Source organism: Micropterus salmoides, unplaced genomic scaffold (genome assembly GCF_014851395.1).
Source record: "Micropterus salmoides isolate LMB-PRFRI ecotype aquatic unplaced genomic scaffold, ASM1485139v1 Ms_hic_scaffold_3, whole genome shotgun sequence".
NCBI lineage: Eukaryota > Metazoa > Chordata > Actinopteri > Centrarchiformes > Centrarchidae > Micropterus > Micropterus salmoides.
In genome coordinates, this window is record NW_024042261.1 from 22,036,908 (window position 1) to 22,060,538 (window position 23,631).

A 23,631-nucleotide genomic window follows, 5' to 3' on the forward strand; every position below is an offset into this window, starting at 1 on the left:
GATCAATAAAGTCTTATCTTAACCGATAATATTACATCATAATTTATGTGTATATTTTGTATTAATCTGAATCTGCAAAGTAACTAATGTAGTAACTAAAGCTCTCAAATAAATGTAGTGTAGAAAAAAGTGCAATGTTTCCCTCTGAAATAGAAGAAAGAAGTATAAAGTAGCTGAAAATGTACAATACAGTTGAGTAAATGTATTTCCCACCACTGTTTGACAGAGTACTTATTCATGCAACTATATCTGCTATGAAAATTGTTCTGCAACTTTCCCTCTGTAGGCTTATTGATTGGCCTAATGTTTGACAGTATAAAACACGATTACTTCAAGTGTGTTCACTCTACAGGTGGTGGACAGCTGAAGTAGGTCCTTGCTATCCTCTCAAAGTCATTGCTCTTACTTCCATAAAGTCATGGTAAAACATTTTTGCGCCGGCTCTGATTGTCCCTCGAAGGTGAGATAAAGGCAAAGTGTTGAAAGTAGCCTCAGAGCTGTTTATCATTTCATAAACAGGCAAACTGCTCCCAATATACAAATACCAACTGGCCCCTAAAACTCCAGGCTTATTGTGTGCACACTGGTTTGAAACTAGTTAACTGAGAATTTGAGAGTATGCACTACTAAAATGTTAATAGACATAAGGGTGTTAAAGTGAGTCCCGATGCCCTATCTCGAAGAGGGTCCCTGTGTTGTGTTGTTATTTTATGTTGCATATTTACCAATTGGGGTTGGGGGTTATGTTTATCTGGCCTCAGCTAAATATCCATAATTTGGTCAACAAGGAGTTGTGTGGAGGCCACTTCTGTATTCAGTGAGCTGCAAAAGTCAAAGGTCAGTCAAGTCAATTTTTGTGATGTTAATAATTAAGAGTAAGAGTATTTGTGTTGATTTTGTCTTTCCACTGAGCCACTGTTCTCATTTTTTCTTCCAATGCAGAAGAAAATCTACACTGTTCAACGACAAAAATTCAAAGAGCAGTTTGTAAAAATAACAATTTGTCTCATGTGGCTTCCCGTAGTGCCACGCTGAGTGGGTGGGGAAGTGCAACGCAAAGGCAAAGAGGTCAAGGGGAGGGGAGAAACCACGTGTGATCACCACCATGTACAGCACTGTCCTTCCTCGGTAGACTTGTTTTTGTAAGCTTGTACCCTTCGCATGTAGCCAGCTAGCTTGCGTTAGCCGGATAAGCAGATTTTTTACTAATTTCGCTCACAGACTCACATAATCAAGCAACGCTGCTTGGGGATTTCTTTTGCCACACTGACTGCCGACCATGGTGAGCAAGACAGATGACATCCCGGCGTCAGTGCCTAACTGTAATCCGGTTGATCTTGCGGATGAAGCCGGGGATGGAGCCCAGGACAGCAAAGAAACCAGCAGGACACGTCTGAAGGATTCCTGCGGCTGTGGTGAGACTCTGCAGTAGACTGACTATTGACTCATTCAGACCTGCTGTTAAATCACCTAACAGACATAATAAATACACTGATTACACCTATCAGCATGTACACAGTAACGGTACAACTTCATACAGCCAGTATACCTGTGCATTATCTGTTAACAGTGTGGTTTATTCAATGTGTTGTTCACTAAAGCTGACGACATTTACCTCTATATGCTTTGGTAACTTATATGACTCAGACCAAAGGTCTGTGGTGGTTTATCCCTCCTCTGCCCCTCCAACCACCTCCTTGGTAGACTCTCCAAGTTTAGAGGGTCCACCTTGCACCATCTGCTAATTAGCTGTCTAGTGTTGATAACGGCTATGTCTTGACTCATCTGTTCTAATTAGCAAGCTAGCAACCTCCACAGGATCACATCCACTTCTACATCCATGGGTTAAAGCAACCTTAAACTGACACTGCAAGCAAACCAGGCTGACCCAAACAAGTTAGCCGGGATGCTAACATCAGCCTCCCTCATTGAGTATGCAGCTAGTTAGCTCACTGGCTAATCAGCTAACTATTGAGAAGCCGTTCGTGTCACTTGTCAACGCGTCGCGTCAGGCTACCAAAAAGAAGACAACAGGCACTGAAAACGGGTGTCTATCAGGTCAAACATACCCGGGTCTATAGCACCTGTATTGTCTTGTGCTAACTCGTGTTGACGCACATGTTCGGTAACAGCCGGTAACAGCATGCCAGAGGAATGAATTGAAGGTCACCTTCAGTGGAGCTGCACACTGCACACACGAACAAAGGGGGGTTCGTACACGTGAAGTCATTTTATCTCAGGGATGTGTGTCAGATTGGCTATGTGAAGGATGTTTTAGCTCCTATTTTAATCTTAAAAGTGCACTTTAAGAGGTGTCAGCTGGATGAAGTGCTCGGGGAACGGTGGAAACGCCTCTACTCCCCCTTCCTCCCCCGCCGCGGAAGATTAGATCGAGTGTCCCTCTTCGACCGGGAAGCGGAAGCTGGCTGTCGTAGAAAAGTCATGATGGTGCATGCACAGTGAGAGGGAAGGTTACGCTAATAATACATGAACAGCCGTGTAAGCTGGTGAGTATACTGTAAGATACGTCGTGGCGGCGGCGGCGAGCAGCGAGCAGCAGGACGTTGTCGTTAGACGCAGATTTTACGGAGACGTGGACTGTCAGCCGGTGAAGTTAACGTTACACAACTTATAGAGCACCAAGTATCAGCGCTGCAGCCTGTCCGTGTGTGTGTGTGTGTGTCACATGTGGGACCTTGAATTGTCTCTGCCTGTGTCATTTCAGAGTGAGTGAGTTTATGCTGATTGCATGTTAATTATTTTGGTTATTTGACTGGATGATGACTTATTGTATGTGCTGTCTATTCTTTCAGTCCTCCCACAAGCCCACAGAGAGCAGTGGATTTTCCATTTTTACAGCTAAAACGATTCGTCAATGAACACAGCAATGACAGCTTTTTTTTTTGATTGATAATTAACGGTGTTTCTTTGGTTTTAAAGCAAAATGGCACATATTCTCTGGTTGCTGCTTCTCAGTGATGAGTATTTGCTTCTTGTCTTTGTTTTATGTGACGATAAACTTAATATGTTTAGTCTAATTGTTGGTCAGACAAAACAAGCAACCTGATGGTATCATCTTGCACTTTAGGAATGGACATTTTATGGCCCAGATGATTAAAAAATTAACAGAAAATCGAAATTTTCCATGAAAGACAGTGACAGAATAGATGGCCTAAACATGTCTGATGCCAAGGATGATCCTGGACTGTAGGAGGACATACTAGCCGCACACGGCAGAGCAGACAGATCGAGGTGAGGGCCACTATTAGTGGTTTAAAGGGGTTTAATGGTCCCATGGGGTGAAGAGTGACCTGGTTCAACCCAGGAATCACTGACACCATGGCCCTACTCCTCATGGCTACATGTTTCTGTCACCACAGTTAAAGCTACTGTATTCATCATCTATTGCAAGGCCTAAAGAGAATAAGCTGTGCAGTATGTTTTTTGTTTTTTTTTATTTCCTGTTGAAGAAGTCATCTCATGATCCAGGCTAAACATCTGTGTTTTTGATTTATTTCCCTCTGCAGCTTTTATAGTGTCGATCAACCAATAATGATTATTTTCATTATCAGTTATCATGCCCATCACAAGTTCCCAGAGCCCATGATGTAGGCTAATAATTAAATGCTTTATTTAGTTGGATCAACAGTTGAAAAGATACTTAATAGACAATAATATAAAACAGAGAAAGGTAGCACATCCTCATATGAGAAGCCGAAACCAAGGAGTGTTTGACATTTTTGCTTGTAAATGCATTAAATTGATCACTTAATTATCAAAATTGTAACTTAAACTCAAAATTGTATGATTAAAACTATCACATGCTATTTTATAGTTGAGGAGTGTTTTTATTTTATTCATTGCAGGATAGATAGCTGGTTGTGGGATTTATTTATTTTTTGTTATCAAGAGAAGTGTGGGACAGGGTAACGAACTAAAGAGAAGCTAATTTCAAAGTATCAATTCAGCCAACAGTTTGAGTCAGAGGAAGGTTGGGTCTGGTTTTTACCTCTCTTCTGTCTTTACCTGATTGGTGTCCTTGTTTTATTGATTCCCTTCAGGTCGTGTGGTGTCATGACACATCTTTACTCCACTGCTTACTGATTTTGGTTGATTGAGCCTCTCAGATCTGTTTTTTTGTGTATCTTTTTTTAACTGTTCTAAATGTTGCAAATTAAAAGTAAATAAATTTCAAATTACTGATAGTTGATCAAGTTTTGGAACTAAGACAAGCTGGCCGGTTGAGTTTTAATGAGGATTTAAGATTTAAAGCTGAGTTGAATATGTCTTAGCTGAACCAAAATATTTGCTTTAAGTGAAATAAAATTATATTTTTAATATGATGCAATAGGGCTGGATGATACAGAAATATTAACAGCATATGAAACACTTATATATCATACTGAATACATTAATACTTAATACTAGTTAGATGGGGATGTTTTCAGCCAATCAAGTGAACTAAATACCTGTCATACTTCCTATCACAGTGATTCAAAAATCTGCTAAATCCAAGGGTGCCGTTTAACAGTCATGCTCAATCAGCCTAACCCAACTAGATGTTACCGTGAGAGTCTCTAAAACCTCTGATGGTTGACAATAAACTACAAGAAATTATGTTTTTGGGTATCTATCACATCACATTTGCTTTAATGGAATATCTTTAATGGATTTCCACAGACATCCCTTAATGGAAAAAATGCTAACCAGAGACGGCAGATTTTGGGCAGTCCTGCCTCTCCAACTTCTCTCACTCTAACATTCACCATTATGTCTCACCACCTTCTCATTTCAACAGGAAATGCATGTAGTAAAAATATGACACCTCTGAGGCATTTTTATTTCTGTTCCTTCCTCCTTTTAAAACCGTATCAGACGTGAGATTGGGCCTGGTCACTGTTAGACCATTCCATTCTCTCTTCCTACTGAACTTTCTTCCATTGATGTGGGGAAAAATGGGTCAGTTTTGCAACACATGGGCTGCTGGATTGCATCATCAATCAAAGTGCTTCTGGCACTCTTGCCTGACTGATGTGGTGAATGCTATTGGCTAAAAACATAAAAATACCTTATTTGATATTCCTTATTGCACCACACCGCCTCCATTTGTTGTCCCTTATAACTGAACCATAATTTGTTGTCATAATTTAGGAGTTAACTACAAAGACTATGTGACCAGTGTGATGTGGGCTGCTTGTAGTGATGAACCTACAGAGAATTGTCACCTGAATCTGCAGCTTAATGCTTTATCATGCGTTTCAGCTCATTGTTTGACTGTCTGGCCCTAAACTGTACTGTTTTGGTTCACTCTCACCTTTCATAGTGTCGTTTTCAGCTGCAGCAGGTGGCTGTTTTCAACAAAAAAAACTCTAAAAACACACTGTACACCATCTGCTCAACAGCAGACAGACACAGTTGCTGACTAGCTAGTTAACACAGTGAAGCATTTAGCAGCTAAAGAGACATATTTCCTTCAGGAGCTGGTGGAGATCAAAAACGGAGCAAAAAGAAAATAAATAATAATGTTATGGGTAAATAAGCAGCCATTTTCCAACACGTTCAACATATCAAGACATGTAATTTTTGTGCTCACAGTTTGTTTCCGCTTTGTTTGCTGGCCAAGAAACCAGGTATTGCAGGTTTAAGAAGGAGAATTGCTAAAGTAAGCCATATGCATTGTCTCAATCTCAGAAAAGAGCTTGGATCTGATAACAAATAAAATGTTCTGCACTGATACTGAAAACAAAGACTGCTACAATGAAACACTTAAGACTAAGCCTTTATTCTCTTCTGTTAACTTTGCTCTGAAGCTGTTGTGTTTGCTGTTCAGAGCTTGGCCGATCGCCCCTCTCTTCCCCCACTCCTCCACTGTTTCATTGCCGTTCATTTCCACCCTGGTCCAGTTATGAGACCCCTCCTCTCCCTCTGGCCCTGTCTCTTCAGTAACCCTGACGCTGTTTACCCTTGACAGTGAGCAAGGACACACTGGCTGGCAGCACTTGTGTCCCAGTGAGAGAAAACAGGTGTCTTAACATCCATATCCTATGCCCCTGCGCCTTTTGAATTAATAATTTTTATTCATGTTGTTTTCGTCTCACCTTTTATATCATAATAAATATAATGGATGAATCATTTCAATAATGAGACCAGGTCTTCATTCATTAGTTCAGATTTTCCACTTCATGCTTATTTTATAAAGATAATGAGTAAAGGAGTAAGAGCAGCTGCAGAATGGTTAATAGCAGACGTGCAGGCATTGTATTTACCACAGTCAGCCATGCAAGTGACCAATAATTCTCTCTTGTGAATGCTGAATTCTTTTGTATTCAATCCCTCAAGGCTGGCCTGGCTAAGCTCCCTCCAGTGTTGCAACAGTGTTGGTTTCAGCAGGTTGGTATTGGAAATGAGAAACTTTCTGTCTGGATCAGCTGAAAAAGAACGCTGGGTTACTTATTGTCAAAGGTTTTTACACAATCATTACTGATCTGTGTGTTTTAGTTTCAGTTTAAGGAGTTTGACCTCCTTTTGACGGATGATGCTTGTACAGTTGATGATTTTTAGAAGTTAAGTCGTGGAGTCTTCAATTGAGTCTTCAATTGCAATTTAATTAAATGTAGTAACACCATAATTCTGGTGTACTGTAGCTGAGCTTTGTTGGCTCTGTTCACCCATTCATAAATACTTCAGAACGTCATTGATTAGGTCATCCAGCCTCTGGGTCGGTGTGCTTTGTTTGTGACCTGGCTGCTTGGCAGCTGTCTCTGTGTTCTCATGTGGTAGAAAACAGTCTGGTGTTTATGTTGTCATGATAACTTGCTTTGCATGGCTGGCTGGCTGAAGGTGGTGTTCCCTGTCAGATTATTGAGTAATGGCAGCTGTAGATTGTGGAGAACAGAGCTGTTTGTCCACAACACATCTGATTGTCATTGAAGCAGTTCTCTGCTTGTATTGTATTTTTATGTCTGAGTCATGCAAGTGGTTTGAATGTTTTTAACTGTGTCTTTGTTCAGAATTCTCTGTCACAAGATGTAAAGTTCGCTGATGACCCGTTGTGTCTCCTCCATTGCAGGGCACAGTACAGATACAGCCATGGTGAATGGTGATGGGGCTCATGGGCACACGGAGGAGTCAGAATCAAAGCAGGATGGGAACGGTGAGACGGACGGAGGAGAGGACTCTAACGAACAGGAAGTGATAGTGATCCAGGACACAGGCTTCACTGTTAAGGTCCAGGCACCGGGTACAGAGCCATTTGACCTGCAGGTAATTTGCTTTTCACAAGCATCAATTCTTTAGGCCTTGGTTAATACCTTTGTATTTTTTTTCTTGGTCTGAACACCTGGTTACACTGCAGTATGAACATGAAAAATATGTAAAAAATGTATTTAAAACTAGAAAATAGACAATTCAGCCTAACTAAAGCTGCACCTATTTCTGAAGCTTTACTCTATATCATTGAATCTCCATCCCTCCCCCACATCAGGTCTCTCCCCAGGAAATGGTACAGGAGATCCATCAGGTGTTGATGGACCGTGAGGACACCTGCCACCGCACCTGCTTCTCCCTGCAGTTGGACGGAAATGTTCTCGACAACTTTGCAGAGCTCAAGTCCATTGAGGGCCTGCAGGAGGGCTCACTGCTCAAAGTGGTAGAAGGTCAGATTCAGAGGCTTTTCTTCTTTTCTTCACACTTATTTGTTTGTCTTGCCCTTGAGGTGCAAAGAGGAAAAATAAAATATGTATACTTACTTGGAAAGGTCAAGCTGTAATCACAGTACTTGCACTATTCTAGACAATGTAGAGAACTTTTACCTGTTTAATAGACGATACTCATAGTCACTGTCCTCCCTGAAAGAATAAGTAGAAGTTCATAAAATGTCTGTTAAGGATGTACATAAAGTTACAAACTGTAACGCTCCATACGCTTGAAACTACACCAAACATGACAAAGCATCTGGTGTTGCATTTCACCCCTTCGTCGTTGGTATGCAATGAAACTGTCATTGCCTAACCAGGTAGTGTGAAAACAAGTATAACATTAATGAAGGTGTTCAAGTCAGACAGCAGGTGCAACCTGACAAACCTGTGTCACATTTCTCAACCTCAGCCACAATAAATCTGGTGATGTTAGATTTTCACCATCACACAGATGGATACAGGAAAGTTGTATTAATTGATAAATACATTATGCTTTTAAGCTTTCATTTGTTGGCAAAGACTAAACTAAATTGAGTTACTGTTCATTACAAGTGTTCATTAGCTAGATCTGGTACTTACCAACCACTCACTGTCCATTTTTTGTTTTTACTCACTCGTTTCTTCAGAGCCGTACACAGTGCGCGAGGCCCGCATCCATGTGCGTCACATCAGAGACCTGTTGAAAAGTCTGGACCCCTCAGACGCCTACAATGGAGTGGACTGCAACTCCCTCTCTTTCCTCAGCATCTTCACTGATGGAGACCTCGGAGGTATGACACCATGTGTGTGTGACATTTAGGGTGGACAGCACAGCCTGTGTCCTGCATGTTAATATACAGTATTAAGCATGGCGGACAAAACAGGCAGGTGGACTGCAGGCGCTCACCTTGCTTGTTTTCATGTGGCTGCAGATAGCGGTAAGCGGAAGAAAAAGGGCAACGAGCTGGAGCAGATTGACTGCACGCCTCCAGAGCACATCCTGCCCGGCAGCAAAGATCGCCCCCTGGTGCCCCTCCAGCCACAGAACAAGGACTGGAAGGTGAGGAGCAGCGCAGTCTTGGCCCTACATGTGGTCCAATTTGCGGAAATTATATATTCTCTGTCAAACAATACCATTTATAGTAAAAGCCAAACTCAAACTTAAAGTCTCAGTAGTCAAATAAGCAACTGCATTGTTTATTTATTTATTTATTTTTTATTTTTTATTCTTTCCTTTTGGCTAATGATTTTAACACCCCAACAGCCTTTGCAGTGCCTGAAGGTCCTGACCATGAGCGGCTGGAACCCTCCACCTGGAAACAGGAAGATGCACGGTGACCTAATGTACCTGTACATGGTGACTGTGGAGGAGCGCCATGTCAGCGTCACTGCCTCGACACGCGGCTTCTACCTCAACCAGTCAGTCAATATCTCAGTCTCCTTACAGCTCCTTATGTTTTGACTGCAGTGGTCTCTCTGCCACTAAGCTCCGCATTCTCTTCATACATGGTTTACACACAAAGTATTTGTCAGTTACTGTTATGCATAATGACTTACGCTGCTCCATAGTGTTTGTCATTCAAGATGCCATTAAATGAATTTATTTAGCTGCAGTCAATCCATGATTAGCTTATCCTAAGTGTGAGTTACTCTGTCAGTAATAGTGTGGTAAGTGTTGATATAGATGTACAGCACAAACACTGATGTATTAATATTGGATTAGTTTAGGATTTAACAGTCAAATTAATGAGGTCTAATAGGATTACACTGGGAAGTAGAATTGGGAAAGATGCTGCGGTGTTTGGAGCAGAGTTATCTTTCTGGATCACAGCCATTATATGTTTTTTTTGTGTTTTAGGGTTTTGTAATTTCTAGATGGGCGTATGTTTAAATTGAAAAACTAAGTTGATCCAGGCTTTATTTGCTGGGAAGTTTTTCTCTCTAATACACTTTGGCATTCATGGCAATAAACAACAGCTCTTCTTTGTCAGTGAGACAAATATTTGTTATAAAAAAAAAAAAAGCCAAAATAACATGCTATAATAAAAAATGTGCTTGTGTGTATTCCAGATCGACTACCTATACCTTCAATCCTAAACCAGCCAATCCCAGCTTCCTGAGCCATTCTCTGGTGGAGCTGCTGAGCCAGATCAGCCCTGCCTTTAAGAAGAACTTCACTGCCCTGCAGAAGAAACGGTAAAAACATCTCTTCGCCTTTAGTTTCCCTGTCAGCAGTCAACTCCCCTTCATCCTGACTTTATTGTGTCTGAGGAATTCAAAACAACAAAGTTATCTTTTCTAAAACCTTAGTGTATCCCTGCTGATTCACAACCTTCCCTACTCTCTCTGCACTGTACAAAAACTTCTTCCCTTTACTATAAGGCGCTTTTCGACCAAAAGTACCCGGGACTTGTAAGTCCCCAGATCTCTTTTCAAGGAACTAAATGGTTCCTTCAGCCCACTGTTGTGTGCATTTCCACCGTGGTCTAAAGACCTGCGAAGATTAGGCAAATTAACCAGCTGACGTAGGCTGTAGGCCTGTATGCTGTACACAGCAATGATCAGGCATCATTATTTGTAACCTCTATCCATGAGCAACATTTATAAATTTATAAAAATAAAAAATATCAGATTTGACTGGAATATAATTAAAAACTACAGGCTGTGTTTGACCATTAAAGCAGCTTTTTTGTGTGGGAGTATAATGAGGAGGCATGCGATAAAGTTCGTTACACATTTAATAACACACTGGATAAAGCCATAAAGTTCTTAAAATGAAAGCAGCACAAAAATGACGACAGGAGCAGTCGAAACGCTGCTCAGCTCCAGAGCCCCGTCCACAAGAAGGATGTACGGCCTAAAGTGGAATGTGTTCACCACCTGGTGCAGAGAACGGGCGGTGGACCCAGTTACCTGCTCGGTAATTGTGATACTGGAGTTCCTCCAGCACCGTTTCTCCGCTGGCCTCTCCCCATCCACGCTCAAAGTATATGTGGCTGCCATTGCAGCATTCCACGCCCCTCTGAGTGATGAGCCCTTGTGGAGGCTTCCGCTGGTTGTGCGCTTCCTCCGTGGAGCCCGGAGGATGAGACCCGTCACTCATTCCAGGGTTCCCACCTGGGACCTGGCAGTGGTTCTCGAAGCACTGGCTGAGGCCCCCTTCGAACCCCTGGAGTCGGCTGAGGCCAAACACCTGACCCTTAAAATGACCTTTCTCCTCACTATCACCTCTCTGAGGAGGGGGGGAGATCTCCAGGTGCACTCGGTGTCTCCTGGAGTTATCCCAGGGGAGGGTCAGGGCCATCCTGCACCCTTGTCCAGGTTATGTCCCTAAGGTTCCGGCCAGACTGGCAGGGTCCACGGTGCTGCAGGCGTTTCATCCCCCACCTCATGTGACGGGAGACTTCATCTGCTCTGCCCTGTCAGAGCACTGAGTATTTACACTCTGAGGTCTTCCCAGTGGAGGAAAGCAGACCAGTTGCTGGTGTGTTTCGGGTCCCCCAAGGCTGGGCTCCCCGCTTCTAAACACACCATCAGCAACTGGATCGTTCAGACTATTTCCCTGGCCTATCAGGTGCGCAGTTTGCCTTCACCTATGGCCGTATGGGCGCACTCTACTCGAGGCATGGCGGATTCTAGGGCCCTCCTCGCAGGGGCGTCACTCAAGGATTTGTGTGATGCGGCTGGCTGGGCCACCCCTCACACTTTTATCGGGTTTTACAGTCTGGACCTTTCTTCTGCACCCGACACCCGTGCGCTCTCCTCCTAGTCGTGCCGTCAGGTTCTGCACGCTGGGGGCAGGCGGGGTTTAGGTGCGGCCTAAGTGGGTATCTCGTTCTCATAGTGTCGTCACCGACGCAGTGTCTCGTTCCCTCGAAGGGGAATGTCTCGGGTTACGTATGTAACCCTTGTTCCCCGAGAAGGGGAACGAGACACTGCGTCGGTCCACCACACCTCACCCCGCCTGGAGTGCCTTGCTTCATAGAAAGGGCTAATGTGTCTTATGTGCCGGCGTGCTTATATAACCCCTCCAGTTACGCCGTCACACATTACCGTTCTAGTAACACCAATAGGATTGGAGTAGTTTCATTCAAAGTTCAGCCCTGCCATGCCCAGGGGCGTTCCCATAGTGTCGTCACCGACGCAGTGTCTCGTTCCCCTTCTCGGGGAACAAGGTTTACATACGTAACCCGAAACGTTTTTAGCTCAACTCCATCAGCTGCGCTGTAAACACACTGCTGTACGCTGGCTGCTGTTCCCAGCTATAAATTTAATGCCGACATACGATCTCAGGCAGACATCCGTGAGACATGTGTGGATAACAAACTGGATAAAACCATCAAGTTCTTAAAATAACTCCAGCACAGATAAAACAACGCAAAAATAAAATTGCTACAGTTTGGAAGGGTAACAAACTCACGTCTGTGTCGCCTGAGTGTCGGAGGAACGTAATTTTAACAAGCTTTATTACCTGCTGTAATCAGCTGTTCAGCTGGTTTTGAAGAGGAGGCCGACTTCGGCTCTGTGTAGAAACTTCCTGACTAATAACTTAAAAACAACAACTCTGGACCCAGTAGTAACTCCATCAGCTGTTCGCTGTAAACACACCCAGGCTGGCTGCTATTTACATTTAATGCCGACGATTGATCTCAGAGAGTGGCGAGACGTGTGCTATTTGACTGCTGATTGTGATTTATTGGTTTGCAAACAATGGTGGAAAAGAGAGGAGCAGTAGCAGACAAACACTCAACATTCTCCAGTTAAAGCCAGTAGCCTCTACTCGCCCATTCAGAAATTCACTGCAAGGCAAGACCCGCCCCCCCCAAAGTACCCGGTACTTTCGGAAAGGACTACCCCCTGAGCAGGGTCTTTTTAGGGGGTAAAATGAAGATCCCAGAACTACATTTAGACCCTGGTCCCTACGGTGGGAATGCAGTGAGTTCCTCCAAAGGTTCCTTTTTCCGGGGTAAAGTTCCTTTGGTCGAAACCAGCTTTTGTTGCATTTCTGTTTTAAAGTGCTTCTTTTCTGTGATCATTCTAAAGTTCGTTCATTTATTAACTTTATTTAACTAGGTGAAAACAGATTGTCTTTTACATTCAAGATCTGGTCTGGATGCTGTAGGTCAAAGTCTTAAAGCACAAAAAGAAAACAAACTAAATAAGAAATACGGCTGAGGACTCTGTAGTTCTCATTATAGGTTGGTTAAGTTTTGAATATGTAGGAACACACAAAGTGAACTTCAGATAAACTGCCTCATGTACGAAAAGAGCCCGCGCAAATGAATGCAATTTTTCTTTCCTGTGTTTTTGTGGCAGGGTCCAGAGACACCCGTTTGAGAGGATAGCCACACCTTTCCAGGTGTACAGCTGGACAGCTCCGCAGGTAGACCACGCAATGGACTGTGTTCGAGCTGAGGACGCCTACACCTCCCGCCTGGGTTATGAGGAGCACATACCTGGACAGGTGGGCACAGCTGACCACAGCAGCACATCAGGCAGATCAAGAACTTGTTTCTAGTATTAATACGTTTTTTGTTCCATTATATCTTCAGACCAGAGACTGGAACGAGGAGCTGCAGACCACAAGAGAGCTGCCCCGGAAGAACCTGCCTGAACGCCTGCTGAGGGAGAGGGCCATATTCAAGGTAGTGCCCTCCGGGTTTTTGTGTCCCATTGTGTGAATGTACTTCAGGTTATAGCGGATTTACTTGGTAAAACAGATGCCGTTAAATCAACCTTCAAGCACAGAATCTGCTTTACACAACCAACAGCGGAGACCAGATGATGATGAATCACCCAAACTGCTGACTCATCCTGCTAATGGACAATATCATGTGTAAATATCTAGCTTTTGAATGTGTAACAGCTTTTTCGAAATCACTAATACAGTTTGTTTTTTTATCCTGCAGGTCCACAGTGACTTTGCAGCAGCTGCCACTCGAGGCGCCATGGCAGTCATTGACGGTAACGTAATGGCCATCAACCCCGGTGAGGAAACACGCATGCAGATGTTCATCTGGAACAACATCTTCTTCAGCCTGGGCTTCGACGTGCGGGACCACTATCGAGAACTGGGTGGGGATGCCGCCGCCCACGCCGCACCCACCAATGACTTGAATGGTGTACGGGCTTATGGGGCAGTGGACGTGGAGGGACTCTACACTCTGGGGACAGTAGTGGTGGACTACAGAGGCTACCGTGTCACTGCCCAGTCCATCATCCCCGGTATCCTGGAGCGTGAGCAGGAGCAGAGCGTCATCTACGGCTCCATTGACTTTGGAAAGACGGTTGTGTCTCACAGCAAATACCTGGAGCTGTTGGAGAAGACCAGCAGGCCACTTAAGGTCAGTAACCATCCATTAAGTGATTATTTAACTTGGGGATAATCCAGTTATTTCACAGTGTATATACCTTTTTTATGTTTAAATGGCAAGTCTGGTGATATTCTTTGTTTTTCTTATTGTCAACAACAGCTAAGACACGTTGTTGGTGTAGATCTTTCATTTGTTGACAATTACAAAAATTTAGAATATGGGCTGCCTTAATCTTTAAGGCTTGTTTTTCTGATTACTTTGAGACCGATGAACCCCACAACAGACTATGTAGTTAGATCCCTTTTCTCTCCAACAAGTAAATTTTACTGGGCGTAAATTGTAGGTCCAGAGGCACAACGTGCTGAACGAGAAAAACGAGACAGTGGAGCTGTGCTCTTCTGTCGAGTGTAAGGGCATCATCGGAAATGATGGCCGCCACTATATCCTTGACCTTCTTCGTACCTTCCCTCCTGACCTCAATTTCCTGCCTGTGGATGGAGAGGAGCTGCCTCCAGAGAGCCAGCGCCAAGGCTTCCCCCGTCAGCACCGCCACCGCCTGGCCTGTCTACGCCAAGAGCTCATCGAGGCGTTTGTTGAACACAGGTAGAAGTCTGTGCTGTTTTGCACCATCACATTTCCATCATCAGGAGAGTTGTCTACATGTGGTTTAACTGTTTTTGTCCCTCCCCAGATATCTTCTCTTCATGAAAATGGCAGCGTTGCAGCTTATGCAACAGAAAGCAAACAAGGACACTAAGACTAATACACCTGCTATCACAGAAACATCTGAAACAACCTCAGAAAGCAATTCTGATACAACCCAGACACAAACCACTGCATCAGATTCTCCCAGTGCAACAGCGGTCTCCACAGACAGCACAAGCCAGACAGACAACACCACCCCTGCTGCCTCACAGGCAGCGACTGACGGTGAAGAAAACTCCTCGACGCCTGCCACAAACGGGCCTCTAGATGTCACAGCCACCCATAATGGCGAATGCAAGAGCCCACTGGAGGGTAAGGAGCTTGAGGAAAGTATTCCAGGATTAGCTCAGGCCAAAGAGCTGGCGGAGACCTTAGTTGCCGAAGATGGATCTTGTATTGGTATGTCCAAAAATCCCCCAAAACATAAGGCCAGGACAACGCAGGGAGAGCTACTCTTGTGGGATAATTGCATAGAAAAAATGTTCTATCAAGTATTTAACCAAGAATCTGTTGTCTTAACGCAGCTAACTTCAGAGAAAATGCCTTTTTGTGTGTGTGTCCATAGCATTAGAGCAGCAGAGTATCAGGTAGCGCATTAAATTAGTCGTAGTGGCTTGTTTCCACCAGGCTAGCTGTCCATGCTCAGTCCTCAGCCTGCAGTGGGGGAAGAGTGTTGGCCTAAAATCAACAATCTCTTACTGTTCCAGCCTGCCTTTGCAGTGGTGATTTGACCTAATTTACTGAATGCCCATTAATCCAAATGTTCAATGATTTGTGTGCTGCTCTGTTGATCCTAAATCACAGTAATGTGCTTGTCAAACAGAGTGACCTAATCTGTAGTGATTATAGTTGTTTAACAAAAGCTTTGAAATGGTGGTGGGTACTCGACTGAGTCCATGTCTATAGTAAGCTTATCAAATCACTATTTTATGATTGAAGTTGTCTGGAAAAACAAATGGAATTATAAGATCACTGATACTGTCTGTATTGTGTGATCAGCTGTATTGGCTCATTAACTCTGGCACATTTACATCATTGTGTATTAATGTGCACTGTAAACCAATAAGATAAGTAATGACACGAGTTGGAAGTGACAGAAAATTGGCTTCTTGACATTAGTGAGCCATTAGTCATCAGTTTTCTCTTTTCCTTCTATATGCTCCTAATTATAAACAGATCCCAAAAGCCGCGAGGTGGTCCTCAATGCCTGCAAGGCAGTAGGCTCAATCAGCAACACGTCTTTTGACATCCGCTTCAACCCCGACATCTTCTCCCCAGGTAAGCACGACAAGGATGATTAGTCATATATGAACCACGACAAAGCTTGACAATAGCTTTACAGTGCGTGAACACTGAGAGCTACTTATACAAATAGTTGAACTGATATTGCAATGAGCTATGTAGGAGGCCACCAAAGATGAAAAATAACCTTTTGCAGTAGCATTATATAGCAAGAAAAGGTTGGGAAATATTTGGATTCTTATTCTCAGACACAACACCTAAAACCAAAAGCTGCAGCACTGCTGTTTTAGACCGCTAGTGTCATTCCTGTTTTTGTGGATTATTAAAGCTGGTTAATAATCATACATGGGGAAGATTTTAGGGCAGCTTTAGGATATGTCAATTTTAAAGGCGGGAACAAGAAAGATTGTTTCAAGACAAACCAGTCCAAGACAATAAATGAATTCAGGTCAGTGTTCAGCTCAAATTGTTTTTGAGATGATATGTTATGAAACTGCAGTATTAGTGATAATTCAACTATTACCCTTTTAGTGGTAGAGCAGCCAAGATAACTGTAGTATTTCATCCCTTTTCATTCCCTGAATTGTCAGATTTGTCAGTGTAATTTCCTACAAGCTATCTTTGGAGCAAATGACACTTGTTCACAAGAGAATATAAGCACAGAAGTGACCGTGCGTGTATGTGTTGTTGAACCAGGAGTGCATTTCCCAGACGAAAGCGCAGATGATGTCCAGAAGCAGAAGCAGCTTCTCAAAGACGCTGCTGCCTTCCTGGTGTCCTGTCAGATCCCTTCGCTGGTCAGTGACACGCCCAACAGATCCATGTCATACTGGGGAGAGGGGGGTAGGGGGTTAAGTTTCTGGTTGTGTGTCTCAGTTTAAAGTCATATATATGTGTGTGCATGTTTTATGACCAGGTTAAAGACTGTTTAGACCACAGCGCTCTTCCCATGGATGGAGCCACCCTGACCGAGGCCTTGCGCCAGAGAGGCATCAATGTTCGCTATTTGGGCAGTGTTCTGGAGTTTGTGGACAAGACCCCCGCAAAAACCCAGCTAGATCACTTCTATGTGAGTCTGAAGCCCAGAATCCAAACACCGCTGTCACATACTTTGTGCCCTTGTGTTTTGTCATTCTAGTATCTACTTTTGTCATACCTTAGAGAATAGGAATCAGTGAGCTGATCACCAGATGTGCAAAACATATCTTCAAGACATACCTCCAGGTTGGTAACACCCAACATACATCGTGTAGCCTCTTTCAAAAGACAAACCTACATTTATTTTGATTAATGTATTAAATCATCATTGTGTTAGGGTGTGGAGTTGTCTGCCCTCTCTGCCGCTGTAAGCCATTTCCTAAACTGCTTCCTGAGCTCCTTCCCTGACGCTGTGGCCCACCTACCTCCTGACGAGCTGGTGTCGCGCCGCAAAAGCCGCAAACGTCGCAACAGGGTCCCCGGCGGCGGTGACAACACGGCGTGGGCTAGCCTGACGCCCAGCGAGTTGTGGAAGAGCATTGCCTCTGAGGCCCAGAGCTACTATCACTTCACCCTACAGTGGTGAGGGCACCATCTGTTAGTGTGAAACAAATGTTAAAGCTCTCTTTTTCCACTTTCCATTTTGTGTGTTTTATTGGTGGCAAATGTCCTGTCAAACAAATATTTTGTTGTGCAGTGAAAGTGTGGACCAAGTGGTGGAGAAATACGGCCTCCAGAAAATCACTCTCCTCAGAGAAATTTCAGTCAAAACTGGCATCCAGGTAACACTCAGTTAGACTATAGTGACCCCTGACACCTCTTTAACCCATCGCCTTTATGAGGTTTCCTCTACTTTTCTTTTGCCTTTTAGATCCTGATAAAGGAGTATAACTTTGACAGCCGCCACAAGCCTGCCTTCACAGAGGAAGACATCCTGAATATTTTCCCTGTTGTGAAGCATGTGAACCCCAAAGCCTCAGATGCCTTCCACTTCTTCCAGAGTGGACAGGCCAAAGTGCAGCAAGGTGACACATGTTTATGTCAAAATATTGAGTCATACATAAACATTTACAGACCTGAACACATTTTGGAATAAAAAAGACCCTTAACTTTAAGAACTACCATTCCTTTTCATTCCCAGGTTTTCTGAAGGAGGGCTGTGAGCTGATCAACGAGGCTCTTAACCTCTTCAACAATGTGTACGGAGCCATGCATGTAGAGATCTGTGCCTGCCTGCGCCTGCTGGCACGCCTTAATTACATCATGGGGGACCACCCTGAGGTAGGAGGAAATATGTCAGCTCTTACTTTGTGAGCTAGATATAGTGTCCAGTTGATTGCATGTCACTAAATGGTATTTGTGTATTAACCCGCAGGCTCTCAGCAACCAGCAAAAGGCTGTTTTGATGAGTGAAAGAGTCCTCGGCATTGAGCACCCCAACACAATTCAAGAATATGTAAGTTTTCACAGTATATGTATGAAGTATATGTATGAAGTATTTAGCTCATGCTAATGATATGGCAGGGCAATAAAACAATAATGATAATAATCACGATATAGTTTTTCTCAATAATAATATAACAAATGCCCAATTAATGTTTAATTTAAATAATTTGAATCACGAACAAATTAGTACTTTATTTTTCTATAGATATTTTGTTGAGGAAACGGGACTGAAAAAAGATTTTACATAATTTTACTTATGCATATTTGTTGAAATTAGGTTTTATCCTAATTGTTTTGAATGTTCTATCTCAAATTTGTTAAGTGGTCCACTGTTTGGAAAGTGTTTGTCATGTTCTGGGCATTGAGTTAAAACCACAGTTAACAGTTTGTTTTTTTCAATTTTCAAGCCTTTAAACTTGAAAGAAATAATGATTTGACTCATCGTGATAATAATCGGTATTGAATGATGAGGATATTTTTTCGTGATAACATTTTTGGCTGCCCAGTCATAGCTGAAGATGTTTAACCATTCCTCTCTTAATATAATCTGTATGTTCTGGTTTGTTCCCTTCACTTCTCAGATGCATTTGGCTCTGTACTGCTTTGCCAATGGCCAGCTGTCGACTGCCCTGAAGCTGCTTTATCGCGCTCGTTACCTAATGTTGCTGGTGAGCGGGGAAGACCACCCAGAGATGGCACTGCTAGACGTGAGTCAAGTCTTAACTTAAGCTTTGAGACTAATTTAAGTCTTTAAAAATTTAACCTACCACAGGAAAATGTTTTGGTGTACAGTGCTCTCCTAACAGACTTAATGCCTTTGTTCTTGGCTGTCCTTCCACAGAGTAACATTGGGCTGGTGCTGCACGGAGTGATGGAGTACGATTTATCACTGAGATTCCTGGAGAACGCCTTGACCATCAACACAAAATACCATGGACCCCGGTCCCTCAAAGTGGCCCTAAGGTGGGGAGAGATTCATCATCCATATGCAAATATATAGTAGCTTTAATATTGACTAATATGATGACTTACAGGATGTGTGCCTTGTTATTCTTTTTAGCCATCATTTGGTCGCGAGGGTTTATGAGAGTAAGGCCGAGTTCCGCTCTGCACTACAGCACGAGAAGGAGGGTTACACCATTTACAAGAACCAGGTGGGCCCTGTCGGACTCTACACTGCTGGGAACTGACTTTTCTTTTATCAGTTGTGATGAAGTGACATCTTAAATATATATGGTTCTCTTCTTAGATGGGTGAGGCACATGAGAAAACCAAGGAGAGCTCAGAGTACCTGAAGTATCTCACCCAACAGGCTGTAGCTCTGCAGAGAACCATGAATGAGATCTACAAGAACGGCTCCAACGCCAGCATCATGCCCCTCAAGGTGATTGCTCGGCCGAGACACGTTTTTGTTCTTATGTCTGTTTTATCTCCACCATTTAGTAGTGATGCTATGTTTTTTATTTCCCTCTTGTTTTCCAGTTTACTGCTCCCAGCATGGCTAGCATCCTGGAACAGCTCAACATTATCAACGGCATCATCTTTATACCGCTCAGGTAAAGTGAGAAACCTAATGCCCTGAACACCTGTAGGGACTTAATATGTTCTTGAGACACAACAGAAATTTGACACAATGCACAACCTTGGAATTAATGTAACTGTATTGGATTGGATTTCATTAGATTATATTAAGAAGCTATCCCTCAAAATGGCTTTACAGAAAGGTTCATTATAATTATTTTCTCATTCCCATTTAATTTTAAACCCGATGAAGGTTTTAGCTGCAGTAGGTTTTAGTATCATCCAATACACAGTAAATTGGCCCCTGTAGTGCCTTCACTACCTTCTTCATAACTATGGAACAAGTGGGGAACATGCCGTGCTGGGGCTCTTCAGGACCAGAAGTGGGCACATCTGTGTGGGTTTGATGAGGACTTCATATAAGCCATTTTATAATAGATTTGAGATATGAATGGACAACATCAAATGGTCAAGCTATACCAGAAATATATTATTTTTTTGTGTTTCCCTTTCAGCCAAAAGGATCTGGAGAACCTGAAGGCAGAGGTGCAGAGGCGGCAACAGCTGCAGGAGCTGGGAAAGATTGAGGAGCCCGCTGAGGATAGCCCACTGGAACTAGAAGACAAAATTCCCATTGATTAATGTCTAAAAGCCCTCAACACTGATACTTTCTGCTATGGGGGGAGGAGTGGGTGGGATGGTGATGCGACAGCCATGTCATTGAATCTGTGGACCTGAGAACTGAGCAGTGAAATTAACAAGGGGAGGGATGGGTCATGGCAGTCCAGAGATCAAACTGTATGAACTGTAGGACAAAGGAATACAGAGCAGGGATTTTCTACAAGGTAGGTAGGAAGGGAGGGAGGAGAAAATGCAAACAACACAGAATCAGTGTAACATGCAATCTGGAAAAAAAAAAAATCTCCAGCCCAAGAACCTGGTGATGAAGGTGTTAGCTGCTTAGAAATTACAATGGCATATGAAAGAGTGGTTGCAGCCGGGAGAGGGAGACCAAGGATGACCATGTCATTGTATACCAGAGCCTTATCCACTGTACCATATTCCCCCAATAACACTTCCTCTCAGCTCAGACTTCCCACAGCATTGTTAGCCCAGGACCATATTTGCCCCTGCCATTTGCTAAAGAGCCTTGAAGGACCCCCAGGCATGTAGCCAGCCACGAACCTTCCCCTAAACGGTGCTCTAAATGAAAAAGCACCTACCCTGTCCTAGAACTCAGGGGTACTTTCTACTGTGCACTAAGACCAGAAATATAGTCACAAAATTTGAGATTTTTCAAGTGGGGCTTCAGAATGTAAATTCCCTTCTACTTAGTAGCTTCTTTGAGCCACTTTGCAGCAGTCACCCATCATTCTTACATGTCCCTGATGTTTAATTAATGTAATCGTTCTATCATTTCTACTACTGTGACATCCCAGGTGGGTGCCTGCTGTGTCTTATGGTCCCTGTTTTTCCAAGCAAGCAATACAGAGACGCATTAGTGAGCTTTCAACCGGATTGATTTAATTTGCTTGAATTTTTTTTCTTTTTCTTTTTGTAGTAAATAAAATGGATTTTGTAAAAGTGCACTGGAGAATTATGGAGTATTTTAGGCCTGTTGATCATCAGTTAATTGAAGCCATGTCTGTTTTATAGAAAATGTATAGAAGTGGCAAAAGATGTATAAATCTTTATCGGATTTAGACAGATACTTGATTGATGTTAATGGGGAAAAAAGAGCAGATTTGAAACGTCCACCTTAAGCAGTAGATTTATCTATAAGTATACTAGCTGTATCCAATCTTCTATTTTTACACATGGAGAGAATATGTGCATGTATGTTTGTATGTATGTGTGACAGTGTGTGTGTATCTTTGTGTAGCCCAGAAAGTCTATTGGCCAGGGCTACTGCTGCTTCTGCTGTTGCATAGTTAAAATAGGGGTTGAGCAAACTTTCCAAAAGGCTTTCCAAAAGGCTTTCCAAATGTTTTATTTTTCTACTCATGGTAAACCTGTTGGATGGCTGAAGCCTCTTTTCTTAAAACATTCATGGCCACCAATGTTGGTACTAAAATGAACCTTCTCACCTTGGGACAGGTGCTCAACATTGGCTGTAGTGACTGATTTATTGTTGCTGGGTGTTTTGTTTTCCTTTTTCCATTATTTGCTCATCTTTTCATATGTAAGTGAGCCAGGCGTGTCTGTTCATTGAGCAGTGTTTAGTGCACTTTCTCGTGCTGTTTGGATGATCACTATCCAAAAGTGGACAAAAGAAGGGCTGCCTCAATGTGATGTACCAAAAGACTGATAAAGGTTTGTTTGCGCTTGTATACATGCAATGTACCCCTCCCATGGCAATTTGTTACTTAATTGTTGCCGTGTCTAAATGTATGTGATTAAAGCAATAGAGAGATGGTGCTGGAGCTGATTGTTTTTCAGACATGTTGTTTTTACTTGGCACAACACATGCATGGTGGACTACTTACTGTACTGGCTGAATTACCTTTATAAATAAGTAAGCGGAGTTAAAGAAGAGGTGAGCTCTTCAGACCGAGTGAATCACTTCACAGTGATTTTCCTGATTGTGCTACTAAAACATGTCATAACATCTATAGCCAAGTGTGGTGTATATCGTGCCTATTATCTATGCTTCTGAATGGAGCCATGGTCATAAGAGGCAATAACTTGACAATTTATAAATGTGAAATATGCTTCTTGATTTTGTTTTTGTATTTGTTTCAGTTTCTTTGAGTCAATTGACATCTTTTTGTTTTTCTTGCTCAACAGTTACTAACGGTGTCCATAAGGTGGCACTCTAACATTTGCCTCCTTGTGAATGACACAGTACATTCACCTGAATGATGGGAGATGCTGCAGTGGAAGTGCACAAAACCCCCCAAATGCTGCAGTTGACAGATTTTATTTTTTAGCATCCCTCCAGAAATTAATTCTATGGTCCAAAATGACAAACTGCTACCTTTTGAAATCCCAGCAGAGTACGTCTATTGTTTGGGTATTTTAATAGTTTACGATTTAGAATAAAGTCATGAATGATCAAAACTTTGTCTACAGAGATGCTCTATGTTGATCTTATAACACAGTGCTTCTGTTTAGTTGGAGACACAAATTCACTCAGAGTTCAGTGTTACATTTTTGTTTTCAATAGTTTAGCTGTTAAAGCATCATTAGTGGAAATAAAACAAGAAGAAATGTGGTTTAATAATACAAAGAGAAAAGTGTATTCTTTCACATGATTTGCATATTTTCTCTTTCTGAAATGCAAAGCAAGTGTTGAATATGAATATAAAATTACATACAGATCATTTCATTTTCACGTAGTCTAATATCTACCCCAAAATATATTGCTTTCATTTGTAAGTTGTAAGTAAATTAAAAGTACTAATACATTGCTGTCCTTTCAAAATATTTTGTATTTGTAAAATAAGCAGCATCTTCTTTTGTTATTTTTTGCTGGCAGAAATGGAGCTATTTTTAGCTACTAGCTTCTATAAACAGTGGGATAGTTTAATATATAATCAGGATTTATAGGCTGATCAAATTTTTTATATGTAAATTAGTATTAATTAAATTATAGCTGTCAAATACATGTAGTGGAGTCGAAGTACCATAAAGTGTAAATACTCAAGTTATATACAAGTAGCTGTAAAGTACAGTGCTAGTTACTCTCCCCAAAGCATTGCATTCACCAAAGTGTATATTTTCAGTTTAAAATCCAAATCTATCAAAAT

At 42.5% G+C, this 23,631-nt stretch overlaps 1 protein-coding gene across 5 annotated transcripts; it reads left to right on the forward strand.

The window, feature by feature from the left end:
* The first annotated feature begins 1,081 nt into the window (after positions 1-1,081).
* Positions 1,082-22,601, forward strand: cluha (clustered mitochondria (cluA/CLU1) homolog a). Of its 5 annotated transcripts, XM_038693625.1 has the most exons (28): positions 2,627-2,726; positions 6,340-6,390; positions 7,070-7,263; positions 7,484-7,655; positions 8,324-8,467; positions 8,609-8,736; positions 8,941-9,095; positions 9,747-9,872; positions 12,993-13,140; positions 13,229-13,321; positions 13,586-14,020; positions 14,334-14,593; positions 14,682-15,094; positions 15,872-15,973; positions 16,634-16,734; positions 16,854-17,006; positions 17,099-17,161; positions 17,253-17,497; positions 17,613-17,697; positions 17,787-17,940; positions 18,057-18,196; positions 18,291-18,371; positions 18,943-19,068; positions 19,203-19,324; positions 19,422-19,515; positions 19,611-19,745; positions 19,844-19,917; positions 20,398-22,601. In XM_038693625.1, the coding sequence occupies exons 3-28, from the start codon at positions 7,090-7,092 to the stop codon at positions 20,522-20,524; spliced, it is 4,050 nt and encodes a 1,349-aa protein (XP_038549553.1). In that variant the 5' UTR covers positions 2,627-2,726; positions 6,340-6,390; positions 7,070-7,089; the 3' UTR covers positions 20,525-22,601. The 5 variants fall into 5 exon arrangements, with proteins under 5 accessions (XP_038549549.1, XP_038549550.1, XP_038549552.1 ...); XM_038693621.1 differs by lacking the exons at positions 2,627-2,726; positions 6,340-6,390 and adding an exon at positions 1,082-1,415; XM_038693622.1 differs by lacking the exons at positions 2,627-2,726; positions 6,340-6,390 and adding an exon at positions 1,083-1,415 and having other exon boundaries at positions 14,682-15,007.
* The last annotated feature ends 1,030 nt before the right edge of the window (positions 22,602-23,631 follow it).